The 26,448-nt window shown below is 44.0% G+C and overlaps 1 protein-coding gene across 1 annotated transcript in view; it reads right to left on the reverse strand.

Moving 5' to 3' along the window:
* Positions 1-26,448, reverse strand: part of Rftn2 (raftlin family member 2) — a 56,281-nt gene that overhangs the window by 26,558 nt on the left and 3,275 nt on the right. Inside the window, exons 2-5 of the mRNA XM_343571.10 lie at positions 17,705-17,888; positions 14,692-14,803; positions 10,171-10,438; positions 8,354-8,563 (exon numbers count right to left, since the gene is read on the reverse strand). Of these exons, the coding sequence (XP_343572.4) occupies positions 8,354-8,563; positions 10,171-10,438; positions 14,692-14,803; positions 17,705-17,888 (774 nt within the window). The remainder of the gene's footprint in view (positions 1-8,353; positions 8,564-10,170; positions 10,439-14,691; positions 14,804-17,704; positions 17,889-26,448) is intronic.

Consider the following 26,448-nt stretch of genomic DNA (forward strand, 5'->3'; position numbering starts at 1 on the left):
CAGCCTGGGATACGTGAAATGTTTTTGAAACATTAAGATGTCTGGAGAGGCGCTTGCCTAGGAAGCGCAAGGCCCTGGGTTCGGTCTCCAGCTCCGAAAAAAAGAACCAAAAAAAAAAAAAAAAAGATGTCTGGAGAGATGGCTTAGCAGTTAAGTGTGTTTGCTGTTCTTCCAGAGGATGGAGTTCAGTCCCCAGAGCCCACACTGGTAGCTCACAACTGCCTGTAGCTTGAGCTGCAGAGAATCCTATATCCGCATTTGGATTGCATGGACATTTGCACATATACAGACACGAGTGCCCATGCATGAACACTTACAGACACATACACATAAATAAACAATCTTTATAGAGAAGACCCACTTAAACACAATTATTTTGGTTGAGTCCTTCTGCTTTAAGATTTTCTTTTTCTCCATAGGTAAAGACTGTTTTATAGTTCACTGAATTAAAATCAAACATGCACATGAAACTACCACAGCAGAAACACAAATAATGTGAGCAAGAATAGAACACCAATCCAAGAAGCATTTCAAAATGACCTTCTCCTTGAAATAAAATTTTGGTTTCTGATCTGCATTAAACAAACCAGTGGAAACAAGAAAAATATTAATTCTTGAACTTTCAGGTATAATATTAAAACCAGAGCTTTAAAAACTATAAGCACAGGGGTAGGGAGATGGCTCAGTGGGTAACTAATCCCCAAAATCACATAAAACCCGGAGCCCTGGTGAGGCAGAGACAGGCAGATCCAGGCTTTGCTGACCTTAACAGTCTAGACAAAATGGCAGTCTGCAGGTTTGGGGAGAGAGCCTGTTCCCCAAAGTAAGGTGGAGAGTAACAGAGAAAGGTGACTGGATGTTGACCTCTAGTCTCCACATACACATGCTTGGGCAAGTACACATATGTATCACATGTAACACACATACACACACGCACACGCACATTATAAACACCTAACAATTCTTTACCTCAATGCATTAAAAAAATCCCAAGTCCCCACAACAGTGACAGGAAGCCACTAACAGAAGTCATTGTCCCAGAACTCCTGCTGGGAAGGAAGTTTTAAGGGAAGTCCCCTCTACATTTTTCTTGAACAGTTGACAATAAGTACCTGGCCTAAACTAAAGGATTTAATGGAAATTCTTTTGCCTCCTATTTTGCAATAGAAGACATTTTTTCTCATGGTCCTGTGCTAGGTAAACATTGTGGGTTTTATGTAGCACATGTCACATCCGAATTTCCCTGATGGTCATAGAAAACAGAATCGTTTTGTTGCGACTATAATATGCAATATACAATATGTTACAACTGTAATAATTATAATGAAGAAATTTGGTTTTGCCTATAAAGATGTGGTCATATACCAGAAGTTTTTTTTTTTTTTTTTTTTTTTTTTTTCCTTTTCTTTTTTTCGGAGCTGGGGACCGAACCCAGGGCCTTGCGCTTGCTAGGCAAGCGCTCTACCACTGAGCTAAATCCCCAACCCCATACCAGAAGCTTTAATGAATATATTTATTTTAAAACAAATATTCTCCTCCACCACCATCCCCCAAAAGAGCCTGGTGGTGTCAGCTCACACCTTTAATCTCAGTACTTGGGAGGCAGAGGCAGGTGAGCCTCTGAGTTCGAGTCCAGCCTGGTCTACAGAGTGAGTTCTAAGACAACCAAGTCTTCACAGAGAAAGCCTACCTCGAAAAAAACCAAACCAAACCAAACCAACCATCCCTCAGCTCCCAAATATTACAATTAACTTACATCATTCAGTCTGTCCACTCTGGTTGAATGATGAATATGCTCCAAGTATAATCTCAACCTTATGTTTATATTTTATTAAGGGACATATTTTATAATTTATCAAATAATTTATTTGTCTAATCATCTACTTTATATCACAATAATTTTTATTTTATTGTCACCATCTCCATTAAAAATAATTTGTTGTGCTAAAAAAATCCTGTTTCATAGTTTTCTGAATGATAAAGGCCGACAGAGTTTTCAGATGATATTTTAAGTTTAAAGATCAAGGAAAAACTAATTTTAGTGTCATAGTTTTAATTTTTTTAAGAGAGTGAAATTTGATAGCAAATTGATTCTTGCTTTATTGGGGGGGCAGGGCTGGCTCGAGACAAGGTTTTTCTGTGTTGCTCTGGCTGTCCTCGAACTCAGTCTGTAGACCAGACTGGATCAGCCATACTCTGCCTCCTAACTACTGGAATCAAAGGTGTGTACCACCACACCTAGCTTGCTTTTTTCTTTTTAAATATTATTTACCGGGCAGAATGCAACAGAGAATACACTTTTTTTTTTTAAAAGATAGTTCGTAGAAACACAGTAAAGTATAATTTACTAGTTGGAACTGGTTTCTATTTGCAGTATATGCCCCATTTCCTTTGACTGGTCCCCACTGTCCCATTGTTGCCCACCACAGTCCAGTAGAATTAGAACTGAGAATAGGGCTGCTTATCTCAAGATTTATTTTAGAAGGGGATGTGTACTTTAAAACAATCTTATATTGCAGTAATTACATAGTTAGCTACAATCTGCCCCTTTGTTTCCTTTAGGACTCTACAGTGTGAAAACCACTTTTCCTGCCTTCACTGTTGGAAGATAAGCATTTATTTGTAACTTTTTTGTCTTTTGGAGACAAAGTAGCCTGGAACTTCTTAAACCATGCTGGCCTCAAAATCTGTCTCTGGGATAAAAGGCATTTGCTACCAAGCACAGATAAAAGCTTTAATTTTTAAAAAAAAAATTACATGTATTTGTCTGTCTGTCTGTCTGCCTATCTATGTATCTATTTATCTAGTGTGTGTGTCCGACCCATGGTGCTTGTGGAGGTTATAAGACAATTGGGGGAGCCAATTCTCTTCTTTCCCCTCTGTGGATCCCAGCCCTCAGGCATGGATGCAAACAATTTAACTCAGGGAAGCATCCCACTGACCCATTTCTAAACCCTTTGGTTTAAAAGAAAGCAAGTACAATCCAAACAACTCCGAGATAAAAGCAAGGCTCATTGTAATGCAACATTGTTAGTGAATTTCAAAGAAACTAAGTTGTACAAAGGAAGCCAGATACAAAAGACTACAAAGGACCTGGCTGTAGGGGGTAGCTAATGCCTGTGAGGCTAAGGTAGAAGGACTAAGCAGAGTTCAAGGCTGATCTGGGCTGCAGAATGAGACCCTGGGCAGCTCTCTCAGTGGACACACTAGGGCCATAGTTCTGGGATGGAGCTCTCAGTTTCTGAAGCAGTCTACCAATACAAGTGGCAGCAAGGGTGAGCAGCAGGGAAGGCGTTGTGTGTGATGGGTAATTTCCTCCAGGTAAGGAATCACTGCAGACAGTTTCCTCTGCACTGTTCTGCCTGCAGCATTGGCCCTTAACATTGCATAACCCAGAGCTTCCCAACCAATGAGCCCATGCCCACTAATTTTTTGGGAGGTGGGGTGGGGTGGGGGATGGAGGTGGGTTGGCCAGGTTTCAGGTATGTTAAAATCCATGGCTCCCCCTCCTGCCCAGAGACATTTTATCTACATATGTTCTGAAGCCCTGGCATGGCTCATTGTTCTCCCTCTCCCCTTCCCCCCTCTCCCCTTTCCCTCTCTTCACCCTTCCATCCCCCATTCCTGGATACCAACACTAGCCAAATGCATTTATTCCCTACTTCTGTGTAGGGAAGTCTTAGCGAGTATAGGTTTCTTTAATGTCAATGTTTTTTGTTTGTTTGTTTGTTTTGTTTTCCCATACAGGATTTCTTTGTGGCTGTCCTAGAATTAGTTTTGTAGACCAGGTTGGTCTCAAACTTACAGAGATCTACTTGTCCCTGCCTTCTGAGAGCTGAGATTATAGGGGTGTGCTGCTACTGCCACTACCACATGGCAAAAATTTTTTTTTGAGTTGCCTTGATCATGGTGTTTTGTCATGGCAACAGAAAAGTAAATATCAGCCTCTCTACTCTCGCCATTTATGGTCCATGTCCAAAAATGGGGCCAGAGAAGTCCTTTAAAAATGCAAATCAGAACAATGACTCCTTTTTAAAATCTTCAACCAATGAATTGAAATAAATATTCTGTGTGATGGTTAAGATCACACACTTTGGTTTGGGAGATGGCAAAGTAGATAAAAGTACTTGCAGACAAGCCTGGGGACCTGATTTTAATCCCTAAATTCATATTGTGGAAGGAGAGAACTGATCCGTGTGAGTTGTCCTTTGACCTCCACATGTGTACAGTGGGAAGCACACACCACACAAGCCACAGAATTAGTGAATTAATTAGCTAATTAATTAAAAACAAGCATACATTCCACCTTGTAGAGAGAATCTCTTTTTTTTTTTTTCGGAGCTGGGGACTGAACCCAGGGCCTTGTGCTTGCTAGGCAAGCGCTCTACCACTGAGCTAAATCCCCAACCCCGAGAGAATCTCTTATAAACATCACCTATCAATAAAAAAGCTGTTGGCCAATGAGCTGAGGCAGGAAATAGGAGGTGGGACACTAGCAGGAAGAGAGGATTCTGGGAAATAGTGAGACATAAAAGAGAGACTTGGGAGAGCTGAGGGAGACAAGAGGGGAGCCGGCTAAGGAGGCTCTCCTAAGCCAGCAGGTAGATGAGCAGGTAGAGATGCTGAGGGAGAAGATGAGAGGACCAGACTGAAGGAAAGGTAGTTAACCACGTGACAGACATAAAATAGTTTTAATGGGTTAAATAAGTTACCAGCTAGTCAGGGAACGAGCCAAAGCTTAGGGCCTAGGCATTTATTAGTAAATATTTAGTCTCAGAGTAGTCATTCTGGGAGCAGGACTGGAAAAGAGAAATGGTTTATTATTATTTTTAACACCACCTTGCTGGCCATGCTGCTTCCTAGTTGCGCAAATGTGGGCACCTTATTTAGTGGCTGTATGCATCATTCTCCCACAGGATTGCTTGTGTAGGTCATAATGAGCTATTCCATGCAAGATGTAGAGTAATCCCAGCAGAGGGCCAGTAAAACACACATGCCGGATGACTCTAGCCATAGCTTTCCTGACGAACAGGACCTTGCCCACCTCTCATCTTGTCTAGAGCCATCTTTCCTTAAATACCCTGCTCCAGCCACACAGGCCTTCTAGGTTCTTCTCACGAGCTCTGCGCTCTGTGCCTTGAACAGTCTACCCTGGCTCATGCGTGCCTGCCCCTAGAGCCGCCTATAGGTCCCTATAGCCTCCTAGTTGCACTTCTTGTATGTATGTTTGACTCTGTGTGTGTGTGTGTATGTGTGTGTGTCTGCTATGACACATGTGTGGAGATCAGGGGGTAATTTGTAGGCATCAGTTCTCTCCTGTCTTGGGAGCCCTGGATAACTGAACTCAGGTGGTCAGGCTTGGAAGCAAGCACCTTGACACCTTGACTTTGAGCTATCGCGACAGTCTCCAGTCGTTCATTCCTGTAGATTCTTTCCTGGTTCTCTTCTCACAGTATTTTGTTGGGTATACTCTTACTTTTGAATTCGTGTGTGTGTGTGTGTGTGTGTGTGTGTGTGTGTGTGTGTGTGTACCATGACTTTATCACCCCTCCGTACTTCTTTAAGTATCTTGAAAGGAAGAGAACCCACAAACAATCAAAGCAGAGCCCTAAGAAGCGACATATAAAGTGGAGAGGGAGACATATCTGAGGATGACTCTCCTCAAGTGTGTCCATGGGAGTACTCAAAACAGAAAAGGCTGAGAATGTGTGGAAGGCCACTGCAGGGCAGGATCTTACAATGGTAGTGTCGTGCTCTGACACGCTCAGTGAGGTAGGTAACTTTTCAGTATATCCCTTTCCCTCCACCACTGTTTGTGAAGCATTTTCTCCTGTGTGATTTGTGAGCCAGCGTATTTAAGTTCTGGCTCTGTTGAGCTTTGTACTTCCACCTCTCCACAGAGAACTGATTTCTGACAACATCTGGGAAGAAGGCAGAAGCAAGATGTAGTAAATATGCATTGTTCCTGTGAGCGTGGGACGGCAGGCATCAAACATTCAAAACAAAGAGTCCAATTCCACTCTGCTTCTTCACACCGGCTTCTCACAGCAACATAGACACTGGTCACTCTCCCTTCTGTGTGTCCCTGGGCACTCCTCAGAAAGCCCTAGAGACACACCAGTGTCCTGACTCCACAGACTGAGGTGGGTGAGTAGAGACTTGGCAAAGATTGCATGGAAGAATGTCTGAAAGGATATTCCGGAGCTGCAGAGAGTGGGAGAGCCTCCCTGGGGCTCTAAAAACTGAAGCCCCAGACGTTTCTGGCAAAGCAACTGCGGTAGCTGATTTTATTTTTATCAGGCCAGACCCAAGGCAGGAATGCCGGAGAGAGACTGACAAGAATACTTGTGCTTTTCCTTAGGCAGTTTGTCACCAAATGAAAGTTGGAATGTCTCCAACTTAGACACGGCAAGGAGAAGATGGAGAAGAAGAGAGGGAAAGAAACAGAGTGAGGGATAAAAACCAGTCTCCAAAGAGATGATCCGTTCTGAAAGTAAGACACATAACCCATGCCAGGAAGGACGAGTCACCAGAAAATGAGCCCCCTATAGCCACGGTGCTACACGAATGTAGTGAGTTTCATATGCCCACTCTGTCAGCCCAACTCACATTTCCAGTTACCAGAAAACATGGAGAAATATTTATTGAACGCCTGCTGTGTGCCAGGCATTTCTACAGGGCACTGTGCTGTGGCACTCCGTGGGCGTGGCTTTTAGCATTGACTTTGGTTAAAAGAATCTTCTAGAACATGACTCCCAGACACACTAAGTTCCATCCTGTCATCTGTTGCCACCAGGGAAGGCATCAGAAGGCTGGTTTAAGAATAGATTGTTCTCACTACATTGGGCCTGGTTTCTTCTTCACCCTTTGCTCTGAGCTCGCTGAGCTCAAGGTCATAGCGAGCTCCCACCTTGTGGTGCATTCTCCCAGGCTGTCCACGGTTTGCTTTTCATTTCTTTGAACACTAATCTCTGTTAAAGTCATTTTGGGGGAACTCTTTGTTTCAGTGATAGATAGGACTGGTTTTGTACCACATTCTAACTACAGAGAAAGACAAACAAAAGAATGGGTCTATATCTCTGAATTATTCTCTGCACAAATTACAGAGAGCCAGAAATTCACTAACTATATATGTTGCGCCTACTGCTACATCAAATGTGGATTTTAACTACAGATGTTTCCCTGAGCTTCCTGATGGGATGCTGTAGTACACTGGACTGGAAATTTCTACTGGCCAATCCCTCCACGGTGTGTGTATTCCTAATGGTTCCTATGCAATAGCAAACATTATATTAAAAATTCTACACCCACGTGGGGTTTCCATTTGGTCTTAAGGATAGTAAAACTTTCTTCTTTGTCTGTCTGTCTGCCTGTCTGTCAGTCCTTTCTCTCCTTCTTCCTTTCTTCCTTCCTTCCTTTCTTCCTTCCTTTCTTTCTTTCTTTCTTTCTTTCTTTCTTTCTTTCTTTCTTTCTTTCTTTCTTTCTTTCTTTCTTTCTCTTTCTGAGACAATGTTCCTCTGTGTAAACCTGGCTGTCCTGGAACTAGCTCTATAGATCAGACTAGCCTGGAACTTGGAGATCCTCCTGTCTTTGCCTATGGAGTGCTGGGATTAAAAGTGTGTTTTACTAATGTTTTTAAAGACAGGATCTCACTATTATCCCTGGCTAGCCACTACCGCCCAGCATTAGGAAAGCTCTTCTTAAAAGTTTTAAAAAGGGGTTGGGGATTTAGCTCAGTGGTAGAGTGCTTGCCTAGCAAGCGCAAGGCCCTGGGTTCGGTCCCCAGCTCCGAAAAAAAGAAAAGAGAAAAAAAAAGTTTTAAAAAGTTAGCCAGACAGTGGGAGACAGGAACAGGAGGATCTTTGTGAGTCTGAAGCCAATCTAGTCTACAGAGTGAGTTCCAAGGGGAACCAGGGCGACACAGAGAAACCCCGTCTCAGAAACCAAACCAAACCAAACCAAACCAACCAAACCAAACCAAACCAACCAAACAATGAAAAAGCACTTTATCTCTCTGCATGTTTGCTGTTCACATACGGGGGGGGGGGGGACAGGTGTGTCAAGTGCATGCCTTTTCATCCATGTGGAGGTCAGAACTCTGCTTGGGGAATTGGCCTTTTTCCATCTATCATGGGCCCTGGGGCTTTAGGCCAGGCTGTAATCTCCTTTACCTGCTAAGCCATCTCACTAGACAAAGCTTTTAAATTAAAGTTGTGCAGTGACTAGAAGAGTTTTTTTTAAAGAATTATACCCATCCTTATAGTGATAGAACTTGAAAGGCAAAACTGTTTTCAGTAGTTTGTTCCAAATCCAGATTATTTACATATAAATATATCACTAATGTAAAACTCACCTTTAGGTGTCTCCCAGCACACAAAAGAGTCAACTAAAGACAAGCCTTGCTTGTAATAAAATGTGGTTAGTTCTAGCCAGTTGGCGTCCAGCGTGCTGATGACAGCTCCCTTCCTTGTCACTTTCATGGACAGGATGCCCTCCTGATAGGTCCAGCAGGCCGAGTCCTCTTCAAAAGCATTGAAGACCATATACACCTTATTATCTGGGGCTAGGCATTCAGGGAAAAGGGAAGAGCATGATCTTACTATTCAAAATTCTTAAACAATGTGTTCTTCATGAGGCATTAAAACAAATAAATAAATATAGAAAGTAATAAAAGTAGCCACCGCTCGATTAAAAAAACATGTGTGTATATCTGTGTGCATGTTTGTGTGTGTTCCTGAGTCTGGGTGCCAGAGGTTGACGTACCTGTCTCAGTTCTTCTGTAAGTCTCTAAGTGACCCAGAGCTTATGATCCGGCCATCTTGTCTACCTGTCCAGCACTGAGGCTACAAGCATGCACTTCTCATCTGACTTTTATGGAGTAAGTGGGCATCAACTTCAAGACTTGGTGTTTATGGGGCAAGTGCTTCACTGACTAAGCCATCTCTATGCCCTCCCCACCCCAACTCAGTTTAATCAAATGTTTACATTACAACACACTGGCCTTGAACTATTTCTTCACAGAAATAAGACAATGGCCACAATGTAGTGTGTATCTCACAGGACACAGTCTCCAATTCCAACCTCTAAAAGTACCTGCTAGGTTGAACTTGATGTTTATTGTTCTCAAGAAAGCTTTTAGTTTTTAGATGTACAGTTATTTACCATATAAATACTTTATCATTTAAAAAGTGCTTTAACTGGGACTGAGGATTTAGCTCAGTGGTAGAGGCTTGCCTATTAAGCACACGCCATGGGTTTGGTCCTCAGCTCAAAAACAACCACAAAAAACCTAAAACAATCAAAAAACAAATAGGAGCCAACCCAACCCAACTTTAACAATGTACTGTTTCAATTCATCTTCTGTTCTCTCTCTAGAAGACAGTGCTCAGATGGATGCCTAGGACACTGAACATGTCCCAGAACCGAAAAGCCCAGACTCCACTGCACCCTGGGCCAGTGCAGGTCAAAGGTCAGGAGCATCTGTCAACTTGCTAGAGTTTCGTTTGTGCCATGCATTGGGCTGTTCCCCTTTTTTATAACCCGTGAGAGAGGCCCTGTAACCATCCCCTTTTTAGAAAGCGTCTCCAGAGCCCATGTAACTCACAGTTTACACAGTCTTTAGTTTTCTTTGATGTTGTTGCCTTAAAAATAAGAGCATTCCAGCAAAGATGTCAGGGAACTTTACACAGTCAAAAATAAAAGAGCTAAATACTCTCAATTTCTTGGGAAAACTTGAGACTTGGCTGAGAAGAACAAAACTATAGTCTGTGGTTATTTCTGGCTGTGGGCACTATTGTTACACTAACTGGCTCATTGTCATGTCCCATTGTCATAGATTCTAGCGATGATCAAAGCAAGTCTCTTGGATTCCAAGGGGGAAAAGCTCGCATGAAACAGGAAAGGCCTGCCCTGAAATTCTCACGCGCTGTTTACCAAGCTGCTTCCTTGGTCAGCGAGCGAGAGCGACTGACTCGCTGGACCACCGGGAGAACCAGTGTCTGAAACATTGTCCTGCCACACTCTAATGACTTAAAAACAACCCACAAGTTTAGATTAGTTTGTTATCCCTGTGATCCTCTGACATTAACTTCGTCTTTTAGTTCTTTAAAATAATTCTGGGGTTGGGGAACCTAAGAATACATTCTCTTCTCACACACAGTATGCAGTTACCTTCTCCCCGCTTTGGGTTAGAGTAGCTGAGGCTGCTGTTTCCCTCAGTCTGATGCTGTCCACTTTCAGGCTGAGGTTCCTCCTCCACTCCACTCTCCCACAAGGTGCCGTCGTTCAAGCTTTTGCAGTTGTCTTGTGAACCCTGTCTCTTGTGCAGCTCCGACTCGGCAACTCCATCCTGGCTGGCACCATTGCAGTGCTTAGATGGCGAGCAGTGCTGCGGTACAAATCCGACAAATCTCATCCCTCTCTTAGCAGCAGCATTAACCTGAGGTTTAAAGAGACGGCAGGACCAAGATAAAGCCCATGTATGACCCAGCCGACTAGCTTCCAGTCTCCGAGGAGGCCATTAGAGGACAGTAAACTGACTAGTAACCAAGGCACACCTAGAAGCCAGCTGAGAACCCCTGAAGTACACTGCCTCCAAGACTGAGTTCAGGCTCACCAGGACTTGTCAAACAGAAGTGATCTGGCTTAGAAATGATAAAAACAGGACCGTATTTTCCTCCGAAATTCTGCCATATTTGGCAAGAACTAGTAATTTTATAGCATGGTTTTTGGAGGCTATTAACAGTGATCTTTCCAGTTGGAGCGAAATTAAAGACTATTCCAGAACACTCCCAAAATAACTGAAACAAATACACCCTCGCTATTAAAGAAGACATTAATTGAAAAGCAGAAGGCACACAGCACTATTTGATGTTGATTCAGAAAGATGTTAGAAGATCAGTTCTTATAAATGTGTACAATTAAAGCCTGAGTCCAACTCACAGCCCCTGTAATGAAGCTTTCCAGTCTGCCTCTGCCTGATGTCTGTCATTAGCCTGGGCCAAATACACAGAATTAGATTTATCCTGTCAGTCAAGAAGCAGTCTCTGAAGCAGGTGGCTTGAAATCTGTGAAATAATGTGGGGTCTTAGTAATAGTGATTTCCATTCTCATGCCTGTGACACAATCATCTTAATTCTTCGAAGCATACACTGCCCGAGACCTATGGGTGGCAGTGTTCTTTCCTGTGTTCAGTTGGCAGTAACCCACCCAGGGCAGAGGCTGTGTCCTCTTCACTGCCTTTGTAAGTACTCATTAAATAAGCAAAAATGAAGATTTTTTCATTTTGGTTTTTGTTTGGTTTTTCAAGACAGGGTTTCTCTGTGTAGCCCTGGCTGTCCAAGAACTCACTCTGTAGACCAGGCTGGCATTGAACTCAGAGCTCAATCAGCTTGCCTCTGCCTCCTGAGCATGGGATCAAAGGCCTGTGTCACCATGCCTGGCTCAGCACTGTTGGTTTTTTCATGGTCACTGATTTAAACATCTAAACTAAAAGTTTTAAGTGTTATCCTGAAGTTACATGGAAACCCTGACAGAATGAAATGTTTTTTTTTCAGGGAGAACTGAAGAAAAAGCAGAGCAATCAATCAAAGGAGCTTCTGGGAGCCAGCTGGGATGATGGCAATGGCAGGAGTCAGAACCCTGGACTGTGCCGGCCTGCCTTCCTCCCTCGGAGTCCACTCTGACAGGTAATACTGTGCTTACTTAGACCACGAAGTTCCCTCTTCCAGGTGTACATGGGAGGGCTTGGTGTTCTGGAAGTTGGAAGGGTAAATTTCTTGTCAGTGTTCTCTAGGTATAGGTTTCAGTGGAGACATTCAGGTAAACCTTTCTTTCTTATGGTAACACATACTTCTTTTTTCCTGGAAAAGTCTGTGAACAAATGTATTGATGTCTTTTCCATTTTAACTTGGAGGATGAATAATTTTAATTATATTTATCTATCAACTATCATCTATCTATCTATCTACCTATCTATCATCTATCTACCTACCTATCTATTTGTGTGTGTTGCGTGTGTCCATATGCACATGCGTGTGCCTCGGTGTGATGCACATGTATTGCTCAAGGGACAACTGGCAGGAGTTATTTCTCTTCTTCTATCACGTGAGTTCCAGAGATTGAACCCTGGTCATCAGCTTTGGGAGCCACGCCTTATCTCTTGCTCTGTCTTGCCTGTCTTGGACGACTGATATTTTTAAATGTGGTGCTTTAAAATCCCGAGGAAAAAAAATGCAAACTGAATATTAAAAATAGAACGGTCAGGGGTGGGATCAAGCGTAGAGTAGAATGCCAGCATGCACGGGGCATGCAAGTTCAAGCCTCAGAACCACAAACAAGGAAACAGAGTAAAAACAGGAGACATTAATATATTGTTAAAGTTTGACTTGAACATTAGCTGTTCAACAATCAAGTCCTCACACAACGTGGCTGTTCAAAACAATATTTGGCATTCACCAGTTGCTCTTGTGCATGCCCAGGGCAATGTTTGGCTATTTCACGTGTATACTTCCTGAAGCTTTTCACCTCGAGGAGAATCCATTACTCTAATTGCTGAGACAACAGCGCCTTCCTGTTTAAGCAGGTCTTTAACTGTTTCCAGGAAGTTAGACTCAAAACAAGTGCCCTGACCGTTGCCTATCAAGGCTCAATTAGTAGCTTCATTTTTGTTTCAAACGACAATGTCTGGAGTGGATATATTCCCAGAATGGAAAAACAAAACAAAACCAGAATAGTAGCAGTAAACAACTCATGTACCCTGTAAATGGTGGAATTTTCCTACCAGCACAGCTGAGTGGCAACCCTGTACCTAAATGGGCAATGGTTAGCAGCTGTTGGTGGCCGGGCACAAACCACAGGTGACCTCCACAAGTCAGCACAGAAACAAACTTCACTGTTTCTTTTTCTCTTTGTAACCCAGGGTGGTCTGGAACCCAGGGCCTCCCTGCCTCAGCCCCTTACCTGCTCACGGGCCTGTAGATGAGAGTCTGCACACCTCACTCCAGTCTCACAATTTTTACCTGAAAGGAAGTGCCTTGGGTAGACGCTATATATTTAAATTAAATAAAGGCGAGCTGGGTGTGGGGCTGTCTGATTTAATTCCAGCACACAGAGGCACAGCTAGGCTGACTTCTGTGAGTTCAAGGCCAGTTTGGTCTAAAAATCAACCTGTGGGTCTCCTTTGGCAAACCTCTAGCTCTAAAAATATTTATAATATTATTCATAGCAGTAGCAAAATTACAGTTTTGAAATAGCAATGAGAATAAATTTCAGGCTGGGGATATCATGACATGAGGGCTGTATTAAAGAACTACAGCATTAGGAAGGCTGAGAACCGCTGGTCTCCGGGAGAGTTCCTGGGGCAGCTAACGGCACATAGTAAACTGTTAAAAACAAAACCAACGAAAACCCACGGCAACCAAAGACAACAACAACAACAACAAACAAATAAAAGCTAAGAACTTATAAGAATGCCAATGTGACTAAAAACAACTTTCAACAAAAAATCCCATCAATTTAGAATATTTATGGTATATAGGGCTTTTTTTGGTTTCGTCAATCTACATTTAGTGTTCAATTTTTTATTTATGCAACTTCCAAAGTATACATTATTGTAATTTTCCCTCAATTTCTTTTCAAGTTAATTTTTCTTAAAAAATAAACATGATTTGCTTTTTTTTGCTAACAGTTGAATGTGTCTACTTTTTGTTTTTTTTTCCATATATTTTTCATATAAAAAAAAAAGAAAATCTTTTTATCTCATCTGAAACTTTTGGAATCTACTTTCCGCAGAACAATTCCCTGCTTCCCTAAGTATTGACTGAAATAGAGGTATTCCTACTGTTTCCTGCTGCTACATTTGTCATTAAGCTTCCCTTACGCAGCGGGACTTCCTTCTGCTACCGCTAGTCTGTTCTACGGGCTCTTATGTACGAGTCTGTGATGGCTACTCTTGGTGGTCAATTTGCCAGGGTCTGGAGTCAGTTAACAGTCAGGTTGATGGGCACACCTGAGAGGACTTTTCTTGCTCAGTTTAACGGAAGTGAGGAGACCACCCTAGGCGCCGGCTCAGATAAGAGGAAATGGAGCTGCAGAGCTTCCTAGCAGTTGCCTTTTGCCCTCATGTGATGCAAAGTCCATTTACGCTGGCAGCAAATCCCTGCTGCTGGTTTTGGCTGACATTAAAACCCAGCTTCTTCAGCCTTCAAAAAGGAACTGAAGACTAGCGGCTTTCCAGGCCTTCGGCATCCAACTGGGACTGGTGCGGCATCTGCTACTGGGTATGAAGCGGCCCCAGTATGAATGGAGCCTTTGCTCTCCTGCTTAGACCGTGCTACATAAACCAGCCTGACAGCCCCTTCAAAACTCTCGTTCTACAGCTCTTCTTCCATAGGATCCTGGCTAAGGCAGTTTAGGCTCTATAGTTTGACTCACATGCTCTCCATTTTGAATTCTGTGGAATACATCATCATTGGTTTCTTAATCTTTTGGGTTCTCCTCTGTAGCCCAGGCTGGCTTTGAACTCATGGGTAGCTGAGGATGACCTTGCACTCAAGGTCCGTCCCCTTGCACAGCGCCAGGATTACAGGCCTGTGTTACCATGCCTGGGTTCCCCATGGTTTTCAGGTAAGAAAGGAAAGTGTTTCTTAGCTGCCCGGAGGAAGGCACTCTCGGTTCCTTTTCACGAAGTACCTTGTCTATGAGTTCCTTTGCAGAGTCGTTCCCTTGCGTCTCACACGTTAGCGGGCACTCCTCTATCACAAGCCTGGCGCGCCTTTGTCCGCCTGCGGCTGAATGCTTGGAGCTGCAAGAAGACGCGTGCAGTCAGAGGCAAGCTACCAATTTCCAGCTTGGTCCAGCGGAAAGCCGGGAGCAACTCGAAAGTAAGGTCAAGGCTATCACTTCGTTATTTCATTCCGATGTTTATCTCAACAAAAGTGCACAGACACTCAGTGATTTCTGTTACCTTACATTTCTGTAATTTAACCTCCCAGCGATTTAAATCCCTAATTTAAAGAGCCTGTTGTTGGACAGAAGCACAAGTACACATGGAAGCAGGACAATCCTATTTAAATGCAGATTAACACATCTGGCTTTCTTCCCTTCTCCTTACTGAACTAACTTTAGCCAAGTTGTAGTCATTATAAGCCTATGTAATGCTAAAAGCAGGAAAGGTGGTTTATACACAGTTGATGGATCTGTAATCAGGACAGAAAAGCATTACTACAGTGTAAAAATGTCAAAATGTAAAAATTCGTGCTTAGAAGTGCTTGGAATGGAAACACTGGTACTGTAGTAAAGGCTGAAGTCTATGCACACCCGTGTGTGCCTGTATGTGCATGGGTTGTGTGTGTATACGTGTGTGTGTGTGAATGTGTGTGAATTGTGCTTGTGAAGGCACACACACGCACACAGGTAATTACTGAATAGCAGCAAATAGTCACTGCCTCTTATAAACAAGACTAAAGGGGCTGGGGACGTGGCTCAGTGGTAGAGTACCTGCCTAGAATGTGCAAGATCTTGGATTTGATCTTTAGCAGTGAACAACAAAACCTCCCCCAAGGATAGGCTTTTTCTGTGTAGCCCTGACTGTTGTGGTCTGTAGACCAGGGTGGTCTTGAACTTGAACTCAAAGATCACCTTTGCCTCCTGAGTGCTGGGACTAAAGGTGTACACCACCACCACCCAGCTTTTTTTTTTTTAAAGGTAACTTCATATGTGTCTCAGGCCAGCCTCAAACTTAATATGTAGCAGAAAATGACTTTATCTTTCGACCCTCCTGAATGCTGGGATGACAGGTGTGTGAGCCTATTTCTGGTTTCTGTGGTACCAGAAAATGAGCCCAGAGCCTCCAGGCAAGCCCTCAAACAACTGCTTGGTACTTAGTCGTTGTCAATCAACTAGGAAGGACTAGGAGGTGTGGCTTTGCTGGAGTAGGTGCGTCACTGCCAGAGGGCTTTAAAGTTTCAAAAGCTGGGCAGTGTTTGTTTTTCTGCCTTCTGCCTGCAGCTACTGCTCCAGCCCCGCCATAACTGCAAGCAACCCCTAGTTAAATAGTTTCTTTTTCAAAGAGCTGCTTTGGTCATGATGTCTCTTCACAGCAACAGAACTGTAACTAAGACAGCTGCTTTCTTGTGGAGCTATGACTCCAACCCAGGGCCTTGCACAAGTGTCGCACCACTGAGCTATGTACTCATCCTGAAAGGGAGGACCTTGAGACCCCATTTTGCTTGTGAAAACCCAGCTTCAGTCCCAAGAACCCCAAGAACTTCAGTCCCAAGAACCCCAAGAACTTCCATTTGATTTAGGGAAAACGTTGCCAATATGTCTGTTTAATTTATAAGAACTTGGTGTGGTAGTTCTTTCTGCTATGAAGGGTTTAGGAAGCTAGCTTCAGCTGCCGTTTTATTTATTTATTTATTTATTTATTTATTTATTTATTTATTTATTTATTTATTACACTGTACTCATACACACCAGAAGAGGGCATCGGATCCCATTACAGACAGCTGCGAGCCACCATGTAGTTGCTGGGAACTGAACTCAGGACCTCTGGAAGAGCAGTCAGTGCTGCTAACCGCTGAGCCATCTCTCCAACCCCAGCTGCCATTCTTTTTTTTTTTTGGTTCTTTTTTTCCGGAGCTGGGGACCGAACCCAGGGCCTTGCGCTTCCTAGGTAAGCGCTCTACCACTGAGCTAAATCCCCAGCCCCCCCAGCTGCCATTCTTTTTTTTTTTTTTTTTTTTTTTTTTTTTTTTTTCTTTTTTCTTTTTTTTTTTTTTTTTTTTTTTGGAGCTGGGGACCGAACCCAGGGCCTTGCGCTTGCTAGGCAAGTGCTCTACCACCGAGCTAAATCCCCAGCCCCCCCAGCTGCCATTCTTAAGGAGAACACAGGTAGGTGGAAGAACTCTGAGAGAGGCTGCCTAGGCTGGCCAGTTTGCTTCGGCTAATTGCTGACCCTTATCTTCTGGGGGTTTCTATAGGAGTTACTACACATACAGCTTTACCGGGCATTTCTTGGATCTATCTCCCCTTCCCCTTGCTGCTCACACCCTCCCTTGGTATTTATTTGCCTCCAAAGAGTAAAGACAATGATGGGGGTGGGAGGATAGGGTGGTGGGTGGTGGGTGGTGGGTGGTGGGTGGTGGGTGGTGGGTGGTGGGGGGTGGGGGGTGGGTGGTGGGTGGTGGGTGGGGATGGGGGGTTGGGGGGATGGGGGTTGGGGTTGTTCTGGTTCTCTTCTTTGGAGCTAGGATCTTCCCATACAGCCCACAGCAGTGCCTCACCCACCCTCCTGAGTGCTGGGGTTCCATACATCGACCCCCACAAAATGTACCTTGAATCAGTCTCTATCATCCTCCATCACTCTTTCAGATTTTCTTTTCTTTTAGACTTAAGAAAGAAAGAAAGAAAGAAAGAGAGAGAGAGAGAAAGAAAGCCAGCCAGCCAGCCAGCCAGCCAGCCTGCCGGCTAGTGGAACCACACACCTTTAATCCCAGCACTTGGGAGGTAGAGGCAGCTGGATCTCTGGGTTTGAGGCCAGCCTGATCTACAGAGTAAGTTCCAGGATAGCTAGGGCTACACAGAGAAACGCTGTCTCTAAAACAACAACAACAACAACAAGAACAACAATAAAAAAAAAAAAGGTTGAAGAAAGCCATCAGTCTCAACTGCCCCGATGACTTTTCTCCAGCGCTGTGCTTACCTTAGCTTCACTCGGGATAGCACCGCCCTGTACAGATGACTTGCTGGGAGGTGCTTCCGCTGCCCCACAGGCTGTATAACAGGGTGAATGGCCCCAACAACATAGCCCTTAAGATAATAGTCTTCCACTTTGGCAACTATATCCAGGACTGAATTTATCTTGATGACTTCTGGATTTGTGGAAGCTGGGATACCAAGAGTGAAAAGAAAACTTTACACTGGGAATATTGCATTCTATCTTATTTCTATCTATGTGATGATGTTAGTGAGTAAGAGAGACAACCACATGGCTTAATTTCGAGTAAGACACACCAACGCGTGTTATAAATTTCCCATTTCAAGTGAGATCAAACGTGTCCAGGGTAGTATGACTGTAGACTGAACCCATTTTAGACAACAGCAAAGGTGATTGACCCAGCTGATAGGTACACAATGTTGCCAACATTCCAGGGCCAGGATACTTTACATGTTCCCTTTTCAACCAAAAGCATTACTACGTAGAGTTTTATCTAAGTGACTGTATCGTCTTTAAAAGATATCAGTGACATACGTCAAAATAATAATTTAAAGAGCAATAGTTTTTACGGCTAGGGTGAGACGCCTGAGTTCTTTTTACTACTTCAGTAGCATTAGTATTCTCTTGTTTTCTGAGACAGTGTTTCTTTTTGTAGCCTTGGCTGTCCTGGAATGCTCTGTAAACCAGGTTGGCCTTTAACTGTCAGAGATCCGACTGACAGAGATCTGTCTCCCTAGTTCTGGGATTAAAGGAGTGCACCACTGTGCTGGAAGAGATGCATGGTTTCTTAAAGATACAGTCTCTATAAGTTTAAGAACTAAAAAGGGGAGACATTGTATTTCCTGGACAGAAATCATTGAGAACAGAACTAGATGTAGATGAAAAAAAATTTTTTTTTTTTTTTGAGCTGGGGACCGAACTCAGGGCCTTGAGCTTGCTAGGCAAGCGCTCTACCACTGAGCTAAATCCCCAACCCCTGTAGATGAAATTTAAAAGCAACTGCCATGTAATTGAAGTGACCCTCAACCCCCACATCTCTGGAACTCTGTAAGAACGTACTTGTGTGGCGAGACGAGAAAAGGGAACTGGTAGGCAGTGGGAGAACATGTCTTCACACTCTACAAGTTCTCACTGAAATAGCTCCGTTTTCTGGGATTCTTCTCACTTTATGAAGGACAATTAAGGATTACTACCCAGAGGGAGACCTGGAGTTGGCTCCTGAGAAAACATGAAATCATTCCAGGTAAGGGCTGCACTGGCTCTGCATGGGCTGATGGAGTCCAGTGCGGAATTGTTGCTGGTTGCCTGAGCACAGGTTAAGGGGCAGATGAGGAAGAAGGGTCAGAGAAGCCCCGAGACCTCACGCTGTCTCCCATGATGGAACAACCCCACAGCAGTGAGCAGTCACCCCAACTTCTCAAATGAAAATGAGGCGCTCTACAGAGACTTACGCCGGCCTCACAGATAATTCCCTTCCATTTTATTCCCTTTTCATTTCAACTAATATCCTACATCTAAAATATTTTCTTCATCACAATGCATAGACATGAACACAGAGGACAGTCCTGAACTTTGAAGAAGCATCTGGTCTCCGTGCAAACATCCGGCCCTGACTGTCTGTGTAGCAAGCTTCCTTACTCGTTTTTAAAACATTTGGTCTACAAACCCTGACTTTTACAAAGAAAGCAGCTGGGGAACTATACAATAATGTGGAACAAATTCTTAGGACCAGAGAATAAAATATAAAGTTATCTTTAGGACTAGGTGCCAATTGTACATGATTTTAAAGAAAATTACAGCCATTTACTGGCTCACATGGCAATGGGGCAGGAAGTGGAGAAGTTAGCATGACACGAAAAATCTCCAGTCCTCCTGTCAGCCTCCCTTTGTGCACTTCACTTTGACATGGGACAGCTGGAGTTCTGCCCCTGTTGCTCTGTCTTACCACAATAAGCCTTCGTCCCCTTCTCTGTCCCCGACCCCAAGATTCCTGCCTCTGCTGTGTACACTGTGCTGTGTTTGAGACCCTGTCTCAGAAAAAAGACTCCATTAGCATTCTCACTTTGCCATATATAAGTGTGTGTGTGTGTGGGGGGGGCATATTTTTGAGAGAAATTGAGGGATTCCAAGAAGAGAGATCAATAACTCCAAATTCCATATCTTTGCCTGGTTCATTAGTCCATCCCTCGTCAGGTCCCCCTGGGCTGTATGAGAAGACTAGCAGAGCGTGTGAGACACAGCAAGCCAGTTAGCATCTTCCTCCATGGTTTCTGCCTGGAGTGCCTGTCGTGACTTCTCTCACTGATGGGTCATGACTGCAAGTGCAAGACGCAATAAACTCATTTCTTCCCAGGTTGTCCTTAGTCATGGTGCTTACCATAGCGACAGAACGACAAACTAGGACAGGACTTGGTGAAGAGAAACTCTGTGACTTTTATCCAAAGGCTTTACAGAGCTGGTTTTGCTTCTCTGGCTGGCTTGGTAGGAGTCAATTAGGTGTGTATGTACATGCGTGTGTGTGTGTGTGTGTGTGTGTGTGTGTCTGTGTATATGTTTGTATATGCATATGTGCATGTAGGTATATATATACATGTGTGTGTGTGTGTGTGTGTGTGTGTGTGTGTGTGTGTTCGCGCGTGTGTCTGTGTACACAGTGGTCTTATTGTCAATCTCCATCTCAAATTCAAAAGTTTTGTGGAGAACCTCTTTTCATGTCGTCCCTCTGTCTGAATGTTTTCAGCCATGTTGGCGCTGACAACTGCGAGGTATTCTAAACCGAGTTGTTCTCCCTGTGAGGATGGCAGAGCAAGGACTTTTCAGCTGCCCTCAGAGTGGAGTACGTGGTGTAATTACGCCCTCTACGACAGGCCCAGCTGTGAGGACAAGCCTTTGATTGGATGTCCTCGTGTAGGGCAGTGATATGAGAGCTCTATTACCCTTTAAACACAGGAGATTAAGGCGAGGCAGCCGTTGTTTCTGGTAGGTTCCAGCACAGGCAGTGAGCAGCAGCTGCAAGCTCTCTTGCTTGCCCGAGTGCTGTACAAGTGCTTTGGAAGAAGGAACAAATGGTGCTTATGGCCTTGTGGGTGTGGCTGGTTACTAGTAAATGAATGCTACATGATCTGTAAAAGCCTTGCTATACCTTACAGGGCTGTTGTGAGGAAGCAGTCTGTAACTGCTCTAAAACTTACACAAAGCTAAGGGAACGTTTACTGCTACTAAAACATGTTGAGGGTTGAACAATATTGTCTCTTCTCGAAGCTTCTAAAATGGAGTATCTGTTGATTCTTTTCATACTCCTTCCCTAAAAAGTTTCAAAGAATGAACCTTTAAATGCCAGGCAGTGGACATGGTGCCTCATGCTTGTCATCCCTCCATTTGGGAGGCTGCCACAGAAGGATCACCACAAGTTCTGAAACTAACTGTGTTACATAAATGAGTTTCAAGATAGGCTGGGCATGAGGCCTTAAAAAAAAAAAACCCAACCCAAATTACTAAAACGGATGCAAAGCCGTACTCCATAAGGCTGAGCCATTGTTCAACACTGAAACTTTGGCCCTGGTGATGTAATGCTATGCGAGCTACATATGTTCATTCCTGCCGACCTACCTGTGAGGACTTGCTTGTACTTATAAAATGTATCTAAAATTGTTTTCTTAAGTGAAGACAAAATGTGCAAACTCCAGCAAGCAACTTTGCCACAGTTTTAAAGGGCAACCCGCGCCTTCTCCCCAGCAACTGTAGAACAGAGTTAATTTCTATAAGTGCCAAGTCCTAGGTGAACAGGTCATGTCCGGTTCTTGATCCCAGCAAACCCTGTACGGTGTTTGTTATTGCCTGATAGGGCAACTCAAGGAGAGAGATCTATTGTTAGCAATTTCTGAGGCTGACCTGGAACCCAGGCAGGAAGATGGGGAGACCGGGGCACTCAAATGCCCACAGGAAGGAAAACGTCATTGGTTTGAACCTGAGTTGTTGAAGATTTGTGAACTCAGACATGAGATCAGTCAAACCATGGTTCTCAACCTTCCTGATGCTTCTGTCCTTTAATTCAGTCCCTCGGGTTGTGGGGAGCCCCCAACCACACATTCATTTTCATTGTTTGATCACACTTATAACTTTGCTACTGTTGTGAGTGGTAAAGCAAACAGCCGGTATCCAGGATATCTGCTATGTGGTGGAGACCCGCAGACTGAGAACCACTCATTTACACTATGACAGACTGTTAAGTATCTTAACGTGTGGCTGTTAAGAGGATTATGTGATTTAAGAAATCAAGAAACATGGGCTGGAGAGATGGCTCAGTGGTTAAGAGCACCCAACTACTCTTCCAGAGGTCCTGAATTCAATTCCCAGCAACCACTTGGTGGCTCTCAACCACCTGTAAAGAGATCCGATGCCCTCTTCTGGTGTATCTGAAGACAGCTATAGGGTACTTATATATTATAAATGAATAAATTAAAAAAAAGAAATCAAGAAACAGGCTACCATGTAAATAACACCTCAACCTTTGTTTATCAATGAAACTGGCCACCACTGAAGTCACTCAGTGTTATTAAATGAAGTAACATAAAGGCAGCCTTTCTTTTTCTTTTCTGTCTTCTTGTAGTTTGAGACAGGGTCTTAGGAGTCCAGGCTAGTCTTGAACATGGGTATAATTACCTTGCACCAGGCTTCCGAGTGCTGGAATTAGAGCTGTGTGCTAACTTGCTTGGCACTGGACACATGACAGTAGACTCCATGGCACTTTGGGAATCTTGTGACTTGCCTTTGTCTGCTTTCTCCTCCATGTACGGAAGCTCCCCTCAGGCCACAGAATTCCTCTTGCTTCTGGCCTTCAGTCACCCTGACTTTCTGCCTTGTTTGCTTTGTCTCCATCCATACCCCATCCACTCTATCAACTGTTCTCCAGAGGGTGGGTACAACACACACAGCAAGCACTGAACATACTTAAAAGAAGTGGTCTGCTCTCCCGAGGCCTCCCACTCTACCCTTTCCAATCCTGGTTCTCTCTCTCCACTGAACTGAGCCTGACTGTCCACTATCACTCCTTGCTCTTCCCTTAGTGTGGGAGACTAGGAGGACATCCCTAATCTCTACAATTTAGTGTCAAGCAGAGACCATGTGCAGCCTGTCTCTGGGCTATACTGCCAGGCAACTGGCAGATGTCTGGAGCTTTGTGAAACAGGATCATACAGTGGCTACTCAGTGACTCATGCTATACCACGCAGTGCTGGGCTTGCCCGTGAGCAGTTAGAGCTGTGCTTTCATTGCACTCTAAGGGTGGGAGCACAGGATGCCACGGAGTTTAGCTGTGTATCCCTTTTGGCTGCTCTACCATAGTGTGAATGAGGCCATACGGTGCAGAAAGCCTACCATGCTTATAGTTTGGTCCTTTAAAGAAACCGTTAGTGGGAGTCTGCAGTCCAGTGGTCACTCATGCCCATGGTTTGGGAATTCCCATTGCTTGACATGGACATCCTCGTGCACTGCACGGTGTACGTGGGCCCTGGGCACGTCTTCAGTTAAGTAGAAGATGTCAATTGTTTTTCAAATGATTATAACACTATGCTACACCTGATATTGGCATTCTTTCAAAATTTTAGCAATTCTGGGTGTTTTGTAGTAGTGGTTTTTAATATGCATGTGACTGGAATATATGTCTTTTGCCCACTTGGATTTCTGATTTGTCTGTCCAGATTCTTGTCTATTCTTTTTTTTAAAGATTTATTTATTTATTATTTTATGTATGTGAGAAGATTTATTTATTTATTATTTTATGTATGTGAGTATACTGTCCTCAGACACACCAGAAGAGGGCATTGAATCCCATTACAGATGGTTGTGAGCCACCATGTTGGTGCTGGGAATTGAACTCAGGACCTCTGGAAGAGCAGTCAGTGCTCTTAACCACTGAGCCATCTCTCCAGCCCCCTCTTGTCTATTCTTTTATTGAGCTGTCTTTTCCTTATTGTCTTGTAGTGCTGGTTTAAATACTCAGGACAGAGTCTCACTCATTCTTTACATCTTGGATGAGGTGGCATTTCTCCAGAGTCTTTCTGGACCTGCCCACTCAGGTTCCTGGCCTCTGCAGTCCCAGGCTGCATCACAGCACATAGTGTGAAAGAACGCTGTGACTGCATGCTTCCTTCCCAGTTCCTGCCACAGGAGCTCTTGCAGAGGTAGTCTGCTCATATGCACAGAACCAGGCAATTTTAGAGTGTACACAAGAGGTACTAAGAGTGTACTTTTCCCCTGATACAAGCAGCACAGGCAGGAAAAGAGGTTGCAGAGATGATGAAGAAAACAGGAATGTCTACTCATTGTCTGTTTTCTTGTTTTGTTTCTGAGTCAGGACCTCACTTGCTGTGTAGACAAGAATAGTTTTGAACCTCTGATTCTTCTGCCTCCACTTGCACAGTGCTGGGATTACAGGCCTATGTCTTCACACTTTGTTTTATGCAGTGCAGAGAACTGAACCCAAAGCTTCATGCATGCTAGGCACATACTCTCAACTAAGCTTCATTCCCAGCTCTTGACAGTTTTATGCGTGGGTCAGCTGAGTGCTATTATTAGAGATCCCCTCCTCTACAGACTCAGGATGGGATTCTTTTCCACAATAGTCTGTGTTTGTGAGATTTGTTATCTTTTCTCGGGTGGGCTGTGTGACCATTTCAAACGTAACGGGACACCTTATATAGCTTAGTAAAAGAAAGAATAGATATTACATCCATGCTTGAGAGGATTCAGTCGATCTCGTTACCACTAGTTACTGCTCCCCACAACCCCCCAGGAGCGCTTTAACATTTACAAATCCTTTGACTGCCAGGGGAATGTGTCCTGGAGTTTATTAGATTGATACAGTTATGCAAAATGCAACTTGACTTGCAAAATTTCCCTCCATCTCTGTCTCCTCACCCCTCTTCTTTATTTCTGACCAGTCTTGCTGTGTATCTCAGGCTGGCTTCAGACATGCAGTCTTCCTGTCTTGTCTTCTACGCCTGGGATTATAGGCAAACACCAACATGCCAAGGTTTTTATTTTAAACCTCTATTTCTGACCATGTATTAACTCTTCTTGACTTTCAGTGCATTCTCTGTATAGTGACATTTCTATTCTTCTCGAGTGTTCTCTAACACTCCACATAACTGACTCCTTCTGTATTAAACCTGTGCTCTTGCCTTGATGGTGTTATTTGAGTTATTCTCTTTACAGCTGTGCCCCAGACCAGGCTAACACACTTTGGGCCCAGACTCCCTCTTTTGAAGACTTTATTTCACGTGCCCCTCAATACTAGCTAGGAATACAAAGAGGAGTAAGAACTGTCTTTAAATAAGGAAAGGGGCGAGGTCGATGCCAGTCTTGGAGATAGAGGTGTTCTCACAGGAGGGACAGGAGCAGCTAGCTTTAGTGAGTACCTCCCTTGTGGGTCATCATCTGTCATTTCCTTTAATATCTAAAGCAGCTTTCTGATGTAAGTATCATTAGAATCCTTGTTCATAGTTAAGGGATCTGGACGGCAGCTGAAAAGGGCTCATGACCCAGGAACTCATGACCCATGATTAGAGCACTGGTTCTCAAACTATGGGTTGCAAACCCTTTGAGGGGGTTGCATATCAGATATCCTGCATATCAGATATTTACATTATAATTCATAACAGTAGCCGAATTATAGTTATGAAGTAGAAATGAAAACGATTTTATGGTTGGGGTCATTGCAGAATAGGAAGCATATTAAAGGGTCCCAGCATTAGGAAGGTTGAGAGGCACTGGACTAGAGTTTTGTGTGCCTAATCTTTATGCTATTATTTTCCTTGTTGAGATGTAAGGAATGACTGGAAACCCCCTTGCTCCCTAAAACTAATAAAACAACAACAAAAAAAAAGCAAAACTAAACACAAACAACAAAGAAGCCACTGCAGGTGGAGGGCAGGGAAAGCAGAGAGAGGAAGTGAATGGCTATGGAGAGCAGTAAAGAGAACATGGGAGATGGAGAAGACGGGGACTTTAAGTTGTTTTCTGGTTGAATCTGGTGTGTGTATGCATGTGTGTGTGCACGTGTGTGTGTGTGTGTGTGTGTGTGTGTGTGTTTGTGTGTGTACATCATGTGGAGGCTGACAGCTGGTCACTGTCTACAATCACGTTGTACCTTAATTTTTGAGACAGGCAGGTTTCTCATTGTATCTGGCACTCATAGACTGGCGAGGCTGGGGGGACAGTGCTCTCCAGACATTTCCTGCCTGTCTCCCTGGGGCTGGGGTCACTTGACACACTTGGGTTTTATGTGGGGCTCTGTCCCTATGCTTGGACAGCAAGCATTTTGCTGACTGGCCTGCACCAGGCTGGATGTTTGGTGAGAGGGTGGGAAGAGGGTAGTGACAAGAGTGTGTACCCACAATAGAGGGGCTGCTCTGAACCATTGAGCAGTGAATAAAAGCTACATTTCATTCTGCTACAATATATGCTGTGATGGTTTGCATATGGTTGGCTCAGGGAGTAGCACTAATAGAAGGAGTGGTCCTGTTGGAGTAGGTGTGTCACTGTGGGGGTGGGGCTTTAAGACCCTCACCCTAGCTGCCTGGAAGCCAGTATTTTGCTAGCTGCCTTCAGATGAAGATGTAGAACTCCTAGCTCCCCTTGCACCAGGCCTGCCTGGATGCTGCCATGTTCCCGCCTTGATGATAGTGGACTGAACCTCTGAACCTGTAAGTCAGTCCCAATTAAATGTT

The sequence above is a fragment of the Rattus norvegicus genome, chromosome 9 (genome assembly GCF_036323735.1).
Source record: "Rattus norvegicus strain BN/NHsdMcwi chromosome 9, GRCr8, whole genome shotgun sequence".
Taxonomy (NCBI): domain Eukaryota; kingdom Metazoa; phylum Chordata; class Mammalia; order Rodentia; family Muridae; genus Rattus; species Rattus norvegicus.